This window comes from Emys orbicularis, chromosome 5 (assembly GCF_028017835.1).
Source record: "Emys orbicularis isolate rEmyOrb1 chromosome 5, rEmyOrb1.hap1, whole genome shotgun sequence".
Classification (NCBI taxonomy): Eukaryota; Metazoa; Chordata; order Testudines; family Emydidae; genus Emys; species Emys orbicularis.
This window is the reverse complement of record NC_088687.1, coordinates 16,134,610-16,155,162: the sequence shown is the minus strand read 5'-3', so window position 1 is coordinate 16,155,162 and position 20,553 is coordinate 16,134,610. Positions and strand designations below refer to the sequence as shown.

The 20,553-nt window shown below is 44.7% G+C and overlaps 1 protein-coding gene across 3 annotated transcripts in view; it reads right to left on the bottom strand.

Moving 5' to 3' along the window:
- Positions 1 to 15,863: 15,863 nt before the first annotated feature.
- Positions 15,864 to 20,553, bottom strand: part of BMP2K (BMP2 inducible kinase) — a 119,317-nt gene continuing 114,627 nt past the window's right edge. For all 3 annotated transcript variants that reach the window (XM_065404958.1, XM_065404960.1, XM_065404957.1), the window contains one exon: positions 15,864 to 17,314. In XM_065404958.1, coding sequence (XP_065261030.1) covers positions 15,864 to 17,314 — 1,451 coding nt within the window. The remainder of the gene's footprint in view (positions 17,315 to 20,553) is intronic.

Below are 20,553 nucleotides of genomic sequence, written 5' to 3'. Positions count from 1 at the left end.
CTTCTCTTCTTCGAGGAGTGTCCCTGTGGGTGCTCCACTGTAGGTGGCTGTTGAGCAGTGCCCCTCAGTGGAGGGGAGGGGCTTCAGAGTTGATCTATTGGCGGTGGATAACACCATAAGTCCAAAGTGAGCAGCTGATGCTGATTGTTATTCTAAAGCATAGACTGATGCCCAGGCAGCGGCTCTGCCAATGTCAGTGACAGGCCACAGATGCAGCCAGTGCTCTGGTGAAGTGTGTGCGAATTCCCGGTGGACGTTGTAGATCGTTGTTTTGGTAGCACAAATGGATACTTTCAGATATCCATTTAGATAGCCTCTATTTTGAAATGGTTTGACCCATCGAGCGTTCTGTTATGGAAACTAATAGTCCAGGTGATTTTCTAAATGTTTTTGTTTTTTCACTGTAGAAAGCGAATGCTGTGTGAGCATCCAGCGTGTGGAGTGAGGCCTCCCTCCTGTCCGCATGTGGCTTCGGAAAAAATACAGTTAAGTAAATGGGTTGATTTAAATGAAAGGGGGAGACGACCTGCGGTATGAACTTAGGATGCAGTCGCAGGATTACTTTATATTTAAAGAATGTTGTATAAGGTGTGTTTGCCATTAGGGCACCTAATTCTCCCACTCGTCTTGCGGACGTGATGTCAATGAGGAAAGCCACCTTCATGGATAAGTGTAACAAAGAGCAAGTTGCAAGGGGTTCAAACAGTTTTTCTATGAGTCCGTGTAAAACAAGGTTGAGGTCCCACGTGGGTGTAGGGTTTCTTAGTGTGGGATAAGTGTTTTCAATGCCTTTTAGGAGGTGTTTAATCGTCAGGTGAGCAAACAGTGACCCCGTCCACCTTGTCGTGGAAGGAGGTAATAGCAGCCAAGTGTACTCTGATGGAGCTTGTGGATAGCCCCGATTTTTTAAGTCCTAATAATAGTCAAGGATCCTCGGTAGGGGGGACAACTGTGGTACGATCTGTTTGTCTTGACACCAGGTGCAGAATCGTTTCCACTTATGGATATTGGTCTCTCTTCTGCTTGGTCTCCATCTGTTCAGTAATATATCTTTTACTTCCTCAGAACAGGCCTTCTCGACCCCAGTCACCCATGGAGTAACCAGGCATTTAGGTGGAGTACTGCAAGGTTGGGGTGACGGACACGTCCCGCATCTTGTGATAGAAGGTGAGGTACTAAGGGAAGGATTTGAGGCGGTTTCACTGCCATCAGATGCAGGTATGGGAACCACATCTGTCTGGGCCATGTGGGTATAATGAGAATGATCCTGGACTTCTCCTCCCTGATCTTGTGAATGACTCGGCTTAGGAGTGCAGTCAGAGGAAATGCATATATCAGTGGCGCCTCACATTTTATGAGGAGAGCGTCACCTAGGGAGTGGTGTCCCAATCCCGCCCTGGAGCAATATTGTGGGCACTTGGCATTCTGAGCTGTTGCAAATAGATCTATGGTAGGGAATCCCCATAGTTTAAATATGGATTTGAGAATTCCAGGATCCATCTCTCACTCGTGGGTTTGTGAAAAATCCCTGTTTAGTGGATCCGTTGTTGTATTCTGACATTCCAGCAGATAAGATACCGATATCTCTATTGTTGGTGATGCACCAATTCCAAAGACGTATTGTCTCCATACATAGGGAGTATGATTGTGCTCCGCCTTAGCAGTTTATATAAAACGTGCATGCTATATTGTCCGTGAGAATCTTGATTGCATTGTTCTTGACTAAAGGGAGAAAGCGATCACATGTATTTCGGACTGCCCTTAACTCCAGTAAGTTTATGTGCAGGTTGGGACCAGCGGCCTGGAATCGTATTGTTGAATAGATGCGTCCCCCAACCTAATAGGGAAGCGCCTGTCGTGATTGTCATGCTTGGAGTTCTTTATTGAAAAAGTACTCCTGAGCAGATATTCTTTGGTTGTGTCCACCAAGTTAACGAGTCTTTCACTGTGCGTGGCATTGTGAGGCCTCTGTTGTTGAGAGTGTATCTGTGCGGTATATATACTGTTCGAAGCCAGGCCTGCAAACATTTCACGTGGAGTCTGGCATGTTTTACAACAAACGTTGTCACTGGCATATGTCCCAAGAATTGTAAGCATGTTCTGGCGGCTGTTTGTGGGCTGTCCATCACCGCTGAAATTAGGTTGACTAGAGTGAGGAAGCGTTGTTGGGGTAACATTGCTGTTGCTGTGAAACAATTGAGGTAGGCTCCTATGAATTCCAACTTTTGGACAGGAACCAGTGTGGACTTTTGTACATTTATTTGCAACCATAGGGCTGTGAACAGGATTATCATGTTCTACAGGGTGTTTATTACTTTTTGCCACATTGGTGCCCTTATAAAGGCAGTTGTCTAAGTATGGAAATATCATCACTCCGTGTCTGCGAGCAAGAACTATGGAAAAACCCTTGGGGCAGTGGAAAGGCGAAGGGTAGTACTCTGTACTGGGAATGCTGTTTCCCTAGGGTGAATCTCAGGAATCTTGTGTGTGACGGGTGAATGGTGATATGAAAATAAGCGTCCTGAAGGTCGAGGACCGAGAGCCAATCTCCCTTCTCTAATGCCGGAATTATTGCGGTTAGAGTCACCATTTCGAAATGTTGTGTTCTCATGAATTTGAGTTTTCGTAAATCCAGGATGGGTCTCTACCCACCGGTCTTTTTCTGAGTTAGAAAGTAATGTGAATAAAAACCTCTCCCCTTGTGTTGCACTGGTACGGATTCCATGGCACCTAATTGTACGAGGTGGTTTATTTTCTGTTGTCACAGGGGCTCATGAGAGGGATTCCTGAAGAGGGAAGGAGAGTGGATAGAAGGGATAGAAGTAAAGGTGATGGAGTAGCCCTTCTGGATATTCTCTAAAAACTATTTGTCTGTCGTGATGGTGTTCCAGATTGGGTACAGGCGGTCTCCGAATGGTCGGGGGACTGTTTCTGATTCTGGAGTCAGAGAGTGTGGAGATCTCGAGCCCTCAACCACACCTTCAAAATGACTGTCTAGAGGTGGATGGTTGAAACGTCGAAGGCTGATCTTGGTTCTGCTGACATCTGTTCTGTCTTTGTTTACGCCGTTTGTCATACTGTCTTTGGGGCTGAGAGTATGGGGTAGCCCGGAACCTCTAGTTGTAAAACCAGTCTTGTTTCTTTTTGTTTGCAGGTACATAGATGCCCAGGGTTTTTAAGGTTTCCTTGGAGTCCTTTAAGGTGTGTAAGGACACATCAGTTTGGTCAGCAAATAGTTTTTGACCCTTGAAGGGTAAGTCCTCAACCGTTGCCTGGACCTCCCTTGGGAATACAGAGATATGGAGCCAGGATGCACGGCGCATGACCACGGATGTGGCGATGGATCGTGCTGCCGTGTCTGCAGAGTCAAAGGGGGCCTGTAGGGCCGTCCTGGCAATGAGAGACCCCTCAGAAATGTTCACCTTATATTGTTCTTTATTGTCATCTGGAAAATTTTCAATAAATTCTGAAATGTTGGAGAAGAGATTGTGTGTCTATTTAGCCAGCAGGGCCACATAGTTAGCGATGCGGAACTGAAGTGTAGCTGAGGAATAGGCTTTCCGCCCAAAAAGCTCTAGCTTTTCCCAATACTTATCGTATGGGGTCATTCAGGACTGGTGGTGTTTCTCCCTTTCTTTGATCGCTTCCACCCCTAAGGAGTTTGGTACAGGGGGTGTGAATAAAAATTCAGCTTCTTTTGCTGGTGCATAATATTTTTGGTCAGATCTCTTACACGAGGCTGGTGCAGTAGCTGGAATCCACCAGATGATTTTCGCAGGCTCCATAATACACCTCTACCCAGATAGAACGCTGCCCTCGGGAGCCAGAAAAATCTTACCGCGTTATAGGTGAAACCGCGTTATATCGAACTTGCTTTGGCCTCAAGCATTTCCGTTATTAATAGTCAGCAAATCATTTTTGTTAGAACTAACACGATGTATGCAGTATGCTGTGCCTCCCCAAACAGCCTGGCCCCGCCCCCTATCCGACCCCTCAGAACTCCCGACCCATCCAACCACCCCGCTCCTTGTCCCCTGACTACCCCCTTCCAGAGACTCCCTGCCCCTAACCACCCTTCCCAAGACCCCACCCCCATCTAAGCCCCCCTGCTCCTTGTCCCCTGACCACCCCCTCCAGAGAGCCCCCGTTCGTAATCACCCCCAGGACTCCCACGCCCTATCCAATGCCCTCGTTCCCCGCCCCCAGAACCTCCAAACCATCCAACCCTCCCTGCTCCCTGTCCCCTGACTGCCCCCCCGAGACCCTCTGCGCCTTCTCCAACCCCTCGGCCCCAGCCTGGCACCCTTAACACGCCGCTCAGAGCAGCGTGTCAGAGCCAGACATGTTGACGCGCTGATCCGCCGGAGCGCGCAGCCCCGCCCCCCGGAGCACTGCTTTACCGCGTTATATCCGAATTCATGTTATATCGGGTATAACGGGTAGAGGTGTAGCATCATTTATCGGCAGGGCTATCTTTGCCGATGGGAATGCCTGGAGTATGTCCATGAGCTTATGTTGGGCTTCTGGTAGCTGTGCCAACAAAATGTCTAGGGATTCAACAACCCTTTTGAAGAGTTCCTGAAAGGATTTGAAATCATCCCCCGTAGTAGGGGGTGGTGGCATTATGGTTTCGTCTGGCGACGAAGATGAGAGGTGAGTAGGCCACGAAGTGTCATGTTCAGCTGTGCCCTCAGGTTCCTCAGTATCTTCCTCTTGTGTTTTCGAGGGTGCCAGGACAGTTGATGAAGGAACCGGGCTGTTCTGGACCTTGGCGGCCTAGAGGGCCTGCGGTTTTGGTCCCTATACATTGCCCATGGATCCCAGTATGACCAGTTAGGTGGGACTGGTATGGGGGGTGGGGACCATAACATCCTCGTCTATCCGCAGGTAGTGGGTGATGAGATGGTCCTGGCTTCGGTGAGGAGTGTATATTACTGCATCATCCTCTTCTTCCTCATCGCTGGAGATAGGAGGGGCTGATCTGCAGGGAGTAGTCAGCTGGCTTGGTACCAATCTGGATGGGGTGCTCTTGGTACTGAGTAAAGGAGATTCAGGCGTTGAGGTGACTATCAGGCCCGCATGCCTCGTGAATTGCTGCGGAACCGTGAGGCTCGGTGCCGGAGATGGCATGGTGAACAGCCCAGGAGCCTGAGTTGAAGCTGCCAGTGCCGAGGATATGAGCTCTGTGGCATCGGTACAGCAGGTGGAGCCATTGTACCGCTCGGTGCTGAGATCTTCTTCAGCTCCATGGGTGCCAAGTTTCACTTTAGTGTGTGATGCTCCATTAGAGCTCGCCTGCATTAGAGCTCGTCGGGAACTCTCGGTGCTGGATGTGCCTCGTGGCCCGGCGCTCTCGGTGCCATTCGTATGCGGGCAGATTTTTCAGTTGGAGATCGCTTTCTTTTAGGTGACTCTTGGTGCGGGGATGTCTGTGACCGCTTTTTTTTGTAGCCTTTCTAGGAGCAGGCTCCTTGGCAGCCAGTGTTGGAGCAGAACCCGTCAGAGGCTGCCGTTGGCAACTGTTGGCCATGGGGTGACCTGGACTCAGGGTTGGAGGTTGGTCTGAGGGATTTCTCCATCATGAGGCGCTTCAGTTGGAGATCCCTGGCTTTTCTTGTCCTGGTTCTCAGCTTTCTGCAGCGTGGGCACTTTTGAGTAACATGTATCTCGCCGAGGCAGCGGACACCCTGAGCGTGGCGGTCAGAGAGTCTTCAAATCAGGCAGTGTTAAAACCAGGTGAGCCGGCCTTGCATGAGAGAGTCGGTCTCTTAGAGAAAAAACAGGGGTAAACCTTGTTTGAAACTAAGGCTGTATGCCTGCTGGAGAGACAGGGGAGTTAAAAAGGGGAAATTTTTTTTTGATGAAATTAAAGAAATTAGAGTAGGGCAAGGGGATAGGGAAGCTAACTACAACTAAGCTAACGCTACCATTATGAATGATCTACTATAAATTTTATCTGAAGTCAGAGAGGACACTGGTTTGAGTCGGAGCGATCAGCAAAGGCAGTAGAGAAGGAACAGGGGCATGGTTGGCTGCACGACGCTATGTAGCCACTCGGTGGGGCGTGAGACGGCTGCTGCGCGTGCATGGCCCAACCGATTACAAGCACAGGGCATCAACACACCTAATGTGCAGCACCCACAGGGACACTCCTCGAAGTAGTGGTGTTTGGTATCAATAATGGTTCTTTCCATGAGTAACCCTCAGAAGTCTGTGGTGGCACAGTCTGGTAGAGATATGCATCTGCTAGACCTACTGAATTCAAGAAATCCCCATCCTTCTCCCCTTCCCCTCCTGCCCCCACCCCAGACAGGGATGACACTGGAGAAGCCAGGGTCTCTCTCTGAAACTTAGTTTTCTTCATCCACTTCTTGAGTCTTTTGAAGTCGGAAACGATTGACACTCCCCGTGTGTTTCTGCACAATGAAAAAGATGGAATAGAACCCAGAGAACCTTTCTTTTGAGGAAACACTATCACTCCCGTATCCAGAAGGTGACATTTTTGTTCCAGATCAGATTGCACTTTATGGGGTTGTTGGAACTAGGTGAGTGGATGAAGGATGGATGGGATGGAGCCTCCCTAGCTATTTCTGAAAACCATTCCTCTAGGAAATGGAAAACTCTGCCCCCTACACCAGTTCTAGGCAGAGGCCTTTGATCTTTGTCATTAAGTGGAGTTTGGTCTCTCTTGACTTTCCCCCCAGATCTCGATTCTGCTGTTTTCCCTTGGGGGATCTGTTGTCCCTTTGCTGGTACCTCTGTGAGGATGAGGCACAAAAGGAGCGCCGTTGTCTGAAAGCTGGTCTGTACTCTCTCCTGGGGGCACTTAGTGAGGCAGGGAAAGACGGTCTGGATTTTGCTGCAGCCAGTCATCACCTTCTCCAGCTTTTCTCCGAAAAGGAGGGAACCTGTAAACTTAGCCAAGAACAGGATCTGCTTTGAGTAAGTGTCCACCCTTCCAGGGATGGTGCCAGGCTAGTGAGCTGGAAGCCATGGCTTGGCCTGAGAACCTCACTGCATCGCCTGAGGCATCAGTTACAAATACTCTTGCAAGGGAGGGCTTTCCTTAAAATGGAACCAAAGTCAGGGTGATCTCTGTCCTTGTGAGCTTTGAGAACTTCCAGCCAGGCAAGAAATGCTCCTGCAAAGCAGGTGTCTGTCAGGGATGCTCTGAGGGTGATGGAGGAGGCTTTAAAGTCCTTTTTGTAAGTGGCCTCCATCTTTCTATCCATGGGGTCCTTAGGATAGAACTTTCCCTCTGAGGGAACAACCATCGCTGGCGAGGGACACTACAGCGGTGTCTCCCTTTGGTATCTCAGCAATGGAGCCCTCTGGTTCTTGAATGTTTTAGAGGCTGAGGTTGCTCTAGTTAATGCACTTGCCTTTGTCAGGCTTGTTCCATTCACCCCAATCACTTCCTCGAAGGAGTGAAGGGGTATTGCAGCCTCAGGGGAGAAATTTACTCTGAGGCTTACTCTCAGAAGCCTGCTCTGGTTGGATTCAAATCAAGGAAACAACCTTGTTCAGCTTGAAATTTCTCAGAGGGGGGAAGAAAACCCACCATTGCTGCATTACCCTCTGTGATATTGCACCCCATAAGGCTTTATGGAAATATGCTTATGAATGTATATATGACATAACTGGAATATGTTTTATGCTACATATGCCATGTAACATATCTCTGTAAAGGTTATGAGCTACTGAATACATTCCTCCTATTTGTATGCGTGTATCATTTTTGTGGTCGAAGTTATGAATATTGGCTGTGTACTTGCTTGATTTCTAAGTAACCTTAGTAAAGCATTTGGTCAGCTTCTTGAGAAAGGAATGTGCAAGTTAAGTGCCCAATCAAGAAACACTTAACGGACAATTATCAGAGGGGTAGCCGTGTTAGTCTGGATCTGTAAAAAGCAACAGAGTCCCGTGGCACCTTTAAGACTAATAGATGTATTGGAGCATAAGCTTTCGTGGGTGAATGCCCACTTGCATCCGACGAAGTGGGCATTCACCCACGAAAGCTTATGCTCCAATACATCTGTTAGTCTTAAAGGTGCCACGGGACTCTCTGTTGCTTTTAACGGACAATGGATCTTGGACAATGGTCCAAACCACATAAGAAGTCTACTTGAGGACGTTCAAGGTAGCATGTGAACCATGGCTGCTACCTGTAAGTTCTGAGTCATGCATGGACATATGACTTGCCCATGTGACTCCAAAACTCCATCTTGTAGCTGCAATTCTACACAGGGGGAGGGAGGGGTGTCCACTCACAAGAGAAAGTCTATTTAAACCCCTGGGAGACCCCTCCATTTTGTCTTCAGCTGGCTCAAGAGATAGCCTCTCCACCCCAAAGGATACCTGAAAGAAACTGGAACAAAGGACAGTAACTACAGGGGGTGAGAGTGATTGCTGGACCCAGACTAGAAGGAGGCTAGTCTGTGATAGAAGCTTATTGAAACATCTCTGATAGTGAGATTTTATCTGTATTCAGCTTTCTTACTGTATTAGGCATAGACTTGTGTGTTTTATTTTGTTTGGTAATTTACTTTGTTCCGTCTGTTACTACTTGGAACCAATTAAATCCTACCTTTTGTATTTAATAAAATCACTTTTTACTTATTAATTAACCCAGAGTATGTATTAATACTGGGGGGGTGGGGAGGGGAGAGACAGCTGTGCCTATCTCTCTATCAGGGTTATAGCGAGCGAACAATTTATGAGTTTACCCTGCATAAGCTTTATACAGGGTAAAACAGATTTATTTGGGGTTTGGACCCCATTGGGAGTTGGGCATGTGAGTGTTAGAGACAGGAGTAAAACAGATTTATTTGGGAGTTGGGCATGTGTGATTAGAAGCCCTGCTTCTTTCCTCGGGGTGCTCAGGTTAAGATTTGGGAGAGGAGAGGATTTGTGGCCCTGCGTGCTTCCCTTCTCTGTTCTGCAGGGGTCCCCTGGGACTTCCCCCTGAGTCGAGTGGTCAGGCTTGGTCAGAGACCAAGACAATCTTTATTACTAACAAATGGTTGTTAGAAACTCGAAAAGTCCGGCTTGTGCAATTTTAAAGAATCCCCATTTCACTGTTACAGGAAGTTGCACCCTCTCTAAATGTGGTCCAAGGGCAGGGGGCTAATCCTTAGCAGTTTTTTCATTCCCCAAAGGAGGAAAACCTTCAGCCCCTTCTTGATCTAAAGAAACTTGATCAGATTCTACTGCATGGTTTCTTTGGCTACCAATATGAATTCCCTCCCTTTGCAGGGGTGGTTTGGGTCAGTCAGATGGATCTTGGTCATATTTCAATATGAAGTAATTGCAGGAGCTTTTGGGTTACAGGTTTGTGTTGGACAGGGATCACTTCCAATACAAGGTCCTAGTCAGTGCAAAGGGCACAGGTACATACATTGTGCTTAATCCCAGACACAGGAGGGCCTGGCCCATGTCCCAACCTGAATTAAACCAGTTCGGCCCAAGTAAAGGAAGTTCAGCTGTGAGGTTTCTCTTACCTTCCTCAATGAGACATTCCCTCCTTCTCCGCTAAGCATGGTTCATGTTAGAACAACAGGAGCATCGTTTCCCCCCCTCTTCTTGGATGTATTGTTACAGGAAATCAAACTACCGTAGGCTTAACAGAGATCATAAAAGTGAAACTCCCATAATAGCGTTGTTACCATGTCATCTTGCGGTAAGTGTAGCCTACATCAAGATATTGTGTATGAAAATGGGTGGGGTTTTGGGCTACAGCAGAAAAACTGCTCACATCTATTCCTCTACTTGATTCTTTCATGAATCCTAAGAAACTTTAACAGTAATTATACTATCTCCCTGTACGTGGCATATCCAGGCTGTGTGTTTGTGTGCATGTTAAATACTGTAATTAGCTGTAGCACAGGCATCAGAATAAGCTCCACCACACACGGTCCCCACAGACGTCTTACCCAAATGCTGACATCTTTTAACTAAAAAGACCACTGTAACAGTTCTCAGCATCCCCCTCCAGCAAGGCCTGGTGTTGCAACAACCCCACCCCATTTCCTTCCGGCCAAATCAGACTCCGTCCTGTCCCTTTCTGGAGCTATAAACAGAGTCCAGCAAAACAATCTTCACACCTGACGTAAACCAAAAGAGTTTCCTGCCCCTCCTGGGCTCAATGCTCAGTCCTTCACCCTTCTTCCAGAAAGCTGGCTCTCAGGTTTCCTCCCCTCAGAGTCCACACTTAGCCAACACACAGTGGTACCCCCTGCTTCCCACCAGGCACAGCCCTCCTGCTTTGAGTCTGCCTTAGCTCAGTTCCAGCCCTCCCAGAGGAGCCAGCCAGCCAACCGGCCTCTCTTAGCTCCCTTTGCTGTCTGCTGCTTCTCCTGGGAACTTGGCCTCACACCACTCAAGGAGCAAACCCTCCTTATGTGCAATCCACCCAGCTGAGCCTGCTAATGAACCCATCTAAACCCCAGCTGACCAACATCATGGGGGGTAAGGGAGGCAGCTCATCTGGCACAAGTGTGGCTGGGTTTGACCCCCCTTAAAGGGACAGCCAACCTGTAACAACCACCTAAGAAGAATGAGAGGTTTTCTGTGCCTATTCAGTCACTGGGTTCTGTGCTGAGACTGCTAAAGAAGGTGCCAACTGTTTAACATAAGACCATAACCAGCCAACCAGCTGTTGGTAACTTTCACTCAAAAGCAAACTGAGCTGGATTCGAAAAGGGACCTACAGATGAAAAAAACCTCATTAGCCGCCTTTTAACAAAGCTTCTTTTATAGATGTACATCATTTTTGGAGACTAAGTCTCTGAATCAAGTGATGGTGACTGAAGGACAGAACACCCAGCCAAATCACCACTAATACGGGGTATCCATCACCAATTACTAATATTGGTTTCTTCCCTTTTCACTTTACTTTTACATTTGGTTTGAATAGGGGTAACATTAATATGGTCATTCGTCTTCGATAAAGCCCTACTTTTACCTCCGTCTGCTCTGGGGTTTTAGTAGATTGGCCCAGAGTAGTTTTATCCTAAAAAATGGTTAGAAAATCAATTGCAGGGCAGAATCTGTATAGTAAGCATAAACAGTATTTAGAATTCTAGCCAGTAATGTAAATTGACAACATTTGGTTTCCCTACCCTATTAAGAATCTGAATGTTCACATCTGAAAATCTTCTGCAGGAAGGAGTCAAGTAAATATGTTGCATTCATGGAATTATAAAAGAATGTTTAATCCACTGGGATTTATTGCTTTCAGAGAAAGCAGATTATTAGGCAGCTGATATGATAAACAATAGAAAAAAATATTTCAAACAGAATGAACTAGGGACCAAAATCAAGTCTGTAGCAGTGAAAAGGTAAAATGCTATAAAACTCCATTAGTGATTAAATGGAGAACGTTAACTGCAGCTCATCAGGAATATGATACTACACAGTTAGTTGTTTAAGAAGGTCTGCAAACTCACTATCACATTTGATTATTTTTTTTTAATAACAATTGCAAGTATTTTATGATGTACATCAAGTTCACAGAAAAATTAAAGTTCTCTGTTTAGTGGTACACAAAAAAGCTTTAGAAACTTCAAGTCTAACAAGAAATGGAAGTGTAATTCAGAAAAGTGCACTTAAAGCTGTAGGCCAGCAATTTAAAAATAGCTTGTATGCTGTTTACTATTAGAGGATGCCCTAGTCACACAAACAAACTTAGTATACACACAATTATTTGATTTTCCTTGTGAAAGAAGTACTGTAGAAAAATAACCTGGTATCAGCCCCCCGGCATTTTTTTCATGTCTCCCTGGCATTTTTAGTGGCTTTTGTTCATATTCTCTTTTCCAGTCACATGAAAATGATTGTGGCTGCAATGACATTTAAAAAAAAAGTCACATTAACTCCAAGAGATATGTAATGTGTGAGTGCATGTGTATATTTATATATATAAAAATACACCGTATAGTATAAAAATCTCCAGATAAACTCTATTTGTTATTCTCACAGTAGTAAATATATCCATTTATTTTCACAGTGGGTATCTCATCTTACTAACTGGAACCTGTTAACAATGAAAAGATATTTCCGTAAGTGTAGGACACACCAAACTAGGTCCAGCTCTGGTATTGTGCAAACCAGTAAAAAGCAATGCAGATCTCCCAAATCTGATGCTCTGGGGTTTGCAGAGAAGCTAGACTTATTTTCAATGACTCTTGCCCTTAGCCATGAAGGGCTTATTAGTACCTTCTGACAAGATGTGCAATCTTAGAAAACCCACTCAACGCTTGTTAAGACAAAGAGCTAGTGCATTGCAAGCTGGGGTGTGAATCTACATCATGCTAGCGTGCTGTGCACTGATGGACTGTGTGGACTGCTATCATGGCACTACGTTCCTAAGTGCTTGGACCGACTGCAGTTTGAAAGTAGTTGATTTGTGAAGATCTCCCGTGCTGCCTTTTATATTCTAGAGGGAAGGATCAAACCCTAACATGATACTTCCTGCTGGGTAACCAAAAAAAAAAAAAAAAGTGACAATTCCCTACCTGGCTATCATTGTCTTATACGGCATGGTGGTACAAATTTATCATAGTATGTTTTTTCCAGTATTTCAGGTATGGTCGTGATATAATAATCATCCTTTTTAAAATACATACATGCATACATACATACAGAGTACAGGCAAAGGTATATTATTTCCCCCAGTGACACCAGTTACTTTGTTTCCGTTACTAGATCTTAATGGAAATTAAACTCAAGGTCAATATCTTCACAGGCCAAGTCTACTGCACAGCCAACCAGGCAAAGCCAGGTTTGTAAGGCAGGCTAATATAGTCTCTTCACCACCGCCACCAAAAAATCATTGCAACTACAGAAACATATTAAAAATAAGTCATTTCTGAAAAAGATCTGCTATATAAATAGAGTACATAAATCAAGGTATATTAAGGCCATTAGGAAGGAAAGACCATAATAATGAAAGGTCAGAGAAATGTGCCAATTTTGGAATTACTTGGTTTTACAGTATTTTTGTCTCCCTTGGTTATTCATTACTGAGTCTCATTTCATCTAACCTATACCTTCCTTCTGTTGCGAGAAGAAAAAGAAAGAAGAAAACATTTAAAGTATTCTCCAACTTAAACATGTTTCAGGATAAAAGTCTTAGAAAAGAAATCTAATTGGGATGACAGTAATCTGCCTTCTACGCTCATTTTAACTGATATTCTAAGACAGGAGTTATCTTAGTACATAACCTTTTGGGGGGCCCAGTGTTCCCCCCATTGAAGTCAAAGGCAAACTCCCTTTCACTTAAAAGAGCCAGAGTCAAGAATCCCTTTGTGCGGACTGTTAAATTCAGAGGTATAATTCCTGTGTGTGAGATATATCTAAGCCTAAAAAATGAATTTTCCAATTTCAGACAAATGTTTGGCAGGTAGTTAAGATCATTCTACACAAATGAAAGCAATGACCATAGTGTTCTAGCCATGATTTACTATAATCTCCCAGTCCACATTACAGGATTTCCCCCCCATGAGTAATCTGATCATCTGTTCACTTTTGGAATTAACATCTTCCAACAACTAAATTAGGTAGGTGTGTAAAATTTCAATAAAGAGCTACGTAAAAGCAGTTTGGTGTTTTGTTTGTAAATCAGTGTTAACCTGAGAGCCAGAAAAAAATGCAAGCTCGACATCTGCTTCTTGGCACAAGAATAAGGAAAGAATAATAGGGACAGAGCCTAAAAGAACTGGAATATTCAGATGCAGATAGAGGTTACCCATTTTTAACTGTCCTTCTCAAAGCTAAACATTTTAGCACGAGAAGGACATCCCTAACTCAGCAAGACTTTGTATTTGAATTTCATCTGTTTTGTCAGAATAAAGGAAAAAGAGAGGAAGAGAAAGAGATAAAGACCCATGTATGTATCTTATTTCTCATGTCTAGGACCAGAGACATGAATACTTTAGCTACAGATAGTTTCTAGTCAATCCAAAAAAGCAGTCAAAGAAAATTGAATAAAGCCATCAAAGGAGAGCAGCAATTTAAGAAGTCTCCTTTTTCTTTTTGTGCTTGAAAAGAGCCAGACTCCTCTGGAAAATCTATGGAGGAGTCTACACCTAACTGTATTTTTCTTAAGACTTTCAGAAGAAAAGTGTTAATCTAGATGTTTAGCTAATCCACAGTGTGTGTGTGTTGGGGTGGTGGGGCAGGTGGGTAGGAAGGGAACACTCAGTGCATCTGTATATACAATTCATTCATCCATTGATTTGTCTCAAATAATTTAAAATTTGGCTTTTTGTGCAAAATGTCAATATTCAGAGCAAGATATACCATGTTGAAATAAACAAAGACGACCAGATTCCTTCCATCTTGTGTCTAGTCATTTACACCTGTGAAAAATGAATGTGAAATGGGTGTCAAATACCACCACTCTGATTTCTGTTCACTTTGCAACAGATGTAAGTGACCAGACACAAGGTACAAGACAGTGGAGAATCAGGCCCATATAAAAGTATATACTACCTGTATAACAGAACAACTAAATCATGTATTCACCAAGTGGATTAGCATCACCAGCCCATCATGACATACTGTGTACTATATGTTTTTAGCACTCCTGTGCACCTGTTGGCTTAGAGGTACTTTGTAGCAGGAAGTGGGTCCTGTCTGTAAGGCCTTGTGGTGTGAAATGCAGTTTACTGACAGAATAGTAATCAGCATCTACAAGCTACCTGGTGCTTACTGCTTCTCTTCTGAAACTCTGTGGTTTCACGGTATCGCTTCTTCATAGCTCAGTGCATTTAGCAGAAACTCTTATAAAACAGACTAAGTACAATAATAGAGTTGTCAGACCTTAAAAGAATAGTATGTGACAGTTTCATAGTTGTTTAAAAACAGTTTCTACGGTATACACAGATTTTGTTTGGAATAAAAATCCAAGAGAAAAAAAGTGGTATTTTCAGATGCAAACCCTAATTGATAATTGAATAAAACTGATTTGTAATCTTTCCGTGTTTGCACTTGCTGCCAATTTTACTGATGATCTGATATACTCCCGCTGTGCTAGACATGGCATCCAGGTAAATCAGCCCCTCTTGTCAAGTGTATGGTGTCGTCTTCAAAGTGCTGCAAACGCTGGCTGTATCCCTGCTACTTTGTTACCCATGATTCTATCTAGCAAACCAATATAGTCTCTAGATCTTTAGTTTTAACTCTAGACTTTCATTTTGCTATTTTACATTAATGGCACTTACTGTAAAAAAATTAATGTTCAGGCACACAAAAATTGCCTTCCACCTCTACTTGTGCACCAGTTCTCAAGCCACCACCATGCTCTGAAATCTTGAGACACACAATCCTTTGAGTAGGTTTCTTTGTTAGGATTAGAAAAGAGCTTTCATTTAGAAGGTGGAGACTGAAGAATTTCCAGCAGATCATGGATATCAGCACATACATATTATCTCAGGTCTCAGAGAGAGTCAAAGGTTTGTATCATAGAAGGATTCCATTCCATCAGACTAACTGGATGCATCATGGCAGACCTTCTTCCATGGTTTTCCCCCTTGCCTATGAGCGGAAAGGCCATGCAAAAGTGCAGAACAGTATATTTCATGACTACAAAGTCAGTGGCTGAAACAATAGCTCACATCTGATTCCTCTTCTGCTCTGGAAATGTGCTGTCCTATTGAAATGCTTCCTCCTTTTTCTGGGTGTTTTGTACAATACAAAAACACATGATTTAAAATTTTTGAGGCGCGCTGGGTATGCAGTACCGAGGCTGAATAAACTGTACGAAAAATCAGTTTCCTGTCAATTCAACCAGATGGATTATTACACTATTTAAAAACAAAGTTAAATAGTGCAGAGAACGAGAAATAGTCTGGTGGAAGCATTTACTGTTTGGAAGGAAATGGAGCTGCCCCAAATGGATCTAACTCTAATGCCGGTTGCTGCTGAGCCTGCTGCGGTGTTACACTCTGCACAACCAGTTCTGTGAAGGGCACCGCACCAAAGTCATCTGTTTTTAGCCCATCACCACTGTGAACAGCCCCGTGCAGGGAGCTCTGTCTAGGTCTACCAGGCACTACTATATTATGGTCCCCCCGGTTGTCCCCCAGTCCTTGATGTTGTGGGTTCCGCATCAAGTCTGGTGGGTGGAAAGGTTTGGCTCCAAAGGGGTCCAGCAGATTCTCATCCGCTTGCAAAGGGTTGCCTCGATCTTTGCTGTCAGTCAATGCAACGCTTATGTTTTCCTTGGAGTCTGAGATAGTTAGGAATTCGTTGCTGCTTTGGGAGTCCCTGCGGCCAGTTTTTTTGTGCCTGCGGGCTCTCTCTGGGGTGCGGTAGCTGGGTTTCAAAGCCTTCTTGGTGCTGGTCGGGGTGCCATGGTGGCGCTTCCCATTGCTTTTGGGCACCTCCTGTTTCATGCGTCTTTGCCGGGAGGAGAGTTTCTGCAGGTTCCGCTGCTGCTTCACCTTCTGTTGCTGCTGGCTCCCTGTAATCTCCTCAAAGGGGACAAGCCCAAAGAGGTCCTCTCTGCTTTCACTGCTCTTTGGGGTGGGAAGAGGCTGGAAAGGGGTGCAGCCAAAAATATCCACACTTCGGGGAGAAGTAGGGGAGGTTTGGGTCTCAGCTCCTACAACCGGGCCATCTGGCTGGGCCACCTTCTTGTTGAATGGGGCTTTGGTGAAGACATCAAAGTCATCCTGCTCTTGCCTCAGGCCAAAAAAAGCAGGCTGAGGAGAGAAATCCGTGTCACTCTTTTCTCTTGGCTGAGGTTGCTGAGTCTGAAGAGCGAAGAAGGGGACAGCTCCAAACACATCAAATTCTTGGCCAGGGCTCACCTTGGCCACAGTACTTGGTAACTCAGACAAGGAAGAGAGTGCTACATTGGGTTCTCTGTCTTCATGACTGCCACCCACCTCTCTGTATCTACCACAAGGGATCCCTTCCATGGGCTTTCCCTTGGTGCGATCGGAATCGGAATCAGAACTCTGCTTTTCTTCCTCCTCTTCCTCCACCTCATCTTCAGAGTCCATAAGGAGAGGCCGATGGCCAAAGTTCTCAGGTTCTGTATCATTGTCATCATTAAAGTCTCCATGCTCCCCCTGTAAGACATCTTCATCCTCCTGCTCTTCATCTTCCTCACTGCTCTTGGGAGAAGGAGGATCAGATTCAAAGTCACTCTCTGACTCATCACTTCCTTTCTGCACTTGTCCCCCTGCAGTTTTTCTTCCTGGATGGTGCTCTCGAGAGGCTTGACTTGATTTTTCAGCCTTGTTTGGGCTCCCTAAATTATTTTCTTGGCTGCTGGCTGAGTTGTCAAGTGCCTTTCCTGGAGAACCTGCAGGGCCAAAGAAAATATAAAACATAACCTTAAATTCACTTTTACAACAAACAGTTCTTATTTCACATACACCATATAGACATGTAGAAGGGTGCAGGTGCATTCAGATGTGCCTCTTTTGCAGTTATTCACAGAAAAGAGACTGAAGGTCCATATAGAGTTTCAACTTTTAATCTGATGCTAATGAAACAGGTAAACTGTCAGACCTTTGTGCCCACAGGTTACTTCTAATACACCTGGCCTGTGGGAACAACACTCTCTCTCCTTTGACAGCTCTTGGTATCAATCTTCAAAAGACAAGGCTACAATATAAACAAGTAGGGCCAGGTGTGAACAATGCAGCTCCTACTGAAAATGATGGGAACTGCTGGGTGATGAGCACTTTGAAAATCTGTTTCTTTAAGAGCCTAAGTGGGAGCCGGTGGGGTCCTGATCTTTTGAAAATCTAGCCTGAAAAGCTCAATTAATGGAAGAAAAAAAAAAATCTACCAATGTGAGCTAGTCACATTTCATCTAATTTGTCCAGTTTCTGTACACCATGTAACAAACATGCTTTACTACCAACAGGGCTGGCTCCAGGCACCAGTCCAGCAAGCAGGTGCTTGGGGCGGCAGGTCCAGGTCTGCGATCGCGGCTTTTTTTTTTTTTTTCCCCTTTTTCTTTTTGCTGCTTGGGGCGGCAAAAACCCTGGAGCCGGCCCTGACTACCAATCACAAATCAGAAAGCAACACAGTTGTATGACAGCATTTGACTTTGAAGAGGCTTCTTCATTTTTGGAAGACAAATGTGGACACCATCTTACTGGATGTGTGCGCTGTACAGCTGCAGAGGTACCGGTCTGTAGCAATATTGATTTTTGTTTATATTGATACAGTACTGCAGTACAGACTGATAGCTACTGCAGCATCCTACATCAGTGGACAACTTGGATTGTGAAAACAAACTGCAAAAAAATATAATGCAAAGAATGGAGATTGCTTAGTTCATATACAATTCCTTCAAAAAGGCTATCCACATGAGGTCCCAAAGGATTAAATGAGACTGGTTTAAATTTCTCCAGAAAGTCACTTTCATTTGACCTTGTCTATACTACACATTTTTGTGCCTATTTCCAACACTGTTGCACCAATGCAAGCACTAGTACAGCTCAGGCATGGGTATTTTCAGCATGGTATCAAACCCAACTCTACCAAGGTTTTACGGCACAGTATTGAAAAGGCCGGAGAGGGGCCTACATTAGCACTCACACTGGGTATGGGATATTGTGGTGCAGATGCTATATTAGCAGGGCCCCCCATGCCTGTAATGTTGCAATCCATAGTGGAGCTGACTACACCAACTGCTACCAATGTTTTGAGTGCAGTGTTTACCTAGCCTTGATCACAGGAGGTCTAATTCAGTGGTTCTCAACCAAGGGTCCGGGACCCACTGGGGGGCTGCAAACAGGTTTCAGGGGATCCGCCAAACAGGGCCAGTGTTAGACTTGCTGGGGACCAGGGCAGAGAGCTGAAGCCCTGACATGTGGGGCTGAAACCCGGGACTCTGAACGCTGCCACCCGGGGCTGAAGTCGAAGCCTGAGCAACTTAGCTTGGTGGGGGACCCTATGCAATACCCTTGCTTGTTACCCCCTAATGCCAGCTCTGGCTTTTATATAGAGAAAAAAGTTGTGGCACAGGTGGGCTGTGGAGTTTTTATAACATGTTGGAGGGGGCCTCAGAAAGAAAAAGGTTGAGAACCCCTCGTCTAATTGACATGGGGGAAATTTTTAAAGGCAAAAATGCCAGTCAGGCACCTAACTGCCCTTGAGACAGTTAAGCTAGGTACCTGCCATCTGTGTCTTTGAAAATCTCCATGGTGCTTAAAATGGTTGCAGCAGTGGGTGATCTGTCTACCTTCGGACTCAGTATTGTTAATGCCAGTGAGGCTGAATCGGTGGTAGCAACAGTAGGAAATTTTGGAAACATTTCTTTGACAAATACATTCCAAGTACTTGTCTTGCTGTTTTTCAAACTGGCTGTCGTCAGAAAAATCATGCTCTAAACTGACATCGTGAGGTCCCAGATTCATTTTCTCCCATTAAACAGTTTACAAATCATGAAAGGATTTAAAAAAACAAAAACAAAAAAAAATTAGCAGCCTCAACTTGGGGTCTGAAAAAAATCAGTCTGTTCTTGCTTTGACATCCTCCTCCTACCTGATTACGATTCTGCAATTAGAATGTAGCTGACAATTCCACTTCCGATGAATGATGCACAATAGGGATACAATCTACTCGTTCATGGGTACATTGGCTTGGTAATGTTAGAAGTAGTAAAAACTGGCTCATGCCAGTAAAGTAAGCAGACATGACTTCTACACTCAGGGACTGATATGTTAAGAAGGTGCTATTTTTACACATCAAGAGTCACTTTGGGGTAATTATTCTCAAGCTTTATAGATCGGATATTGTATGTTGTGAAGATGTCTCTTACTTTGAAGTTTTCAAATTCTGAGTTTCAGTAATATTTAGGTGGGAGAAAACAGCAATACAGCAACAAACTCTTACAATCAACCGAAGAAAGGCTTTTTCACTTCAGTTCAATATACCTGTACTTGTCAAATGTCCCATTCTTCTCCCCAGAACATAGATCCCATGGCAGCACCATCACTTGAGAATGGATCATAGAACAGTATGATGGTAGTAACAATAATGCTGATTAGTGTCGTTGCAGGCGCTCTCAAAGGGTGAAATTCACCTTTTCCTGCACATAGTCTGATTAAGAAGGTTTTGTGTGAAGAACTACACAGATGAAGAGGAGGTGGGGGAATTCAACACACCAGCAAGCCACATGGCTGCAATACAGTCCCAGAAGTATTTTTTATACAGCACCACGTGTAGGGTGAACGATTGGTGAATGTGACAACCTGGCGGTGTCTCTGGATCAGAATATGTATAAGCATATGCAAATTCCCTATGAAAAAGCCAGCAAAAACAGATGCTTGAGCAGTACCACTTATATTTATAAAAAGATGTAGCTGTTATGAAACACCGTTTTGTTGCGTTATTTTAAAAGGTCACATCTCTTCCCTCCTCCCCAGAAGCACATTTTAAAAGCTATGTTCTAATTTCTCACCTACTACAATACTTTGGCCCTGGTTCAGCAAAGCACTTAAGCACATGCTTGATGTTAAGCACATGCTTAAGTGCCTTACTGAATCAGGGTCTTACTACCTACAGTCTGTTCATTTTCTTGGT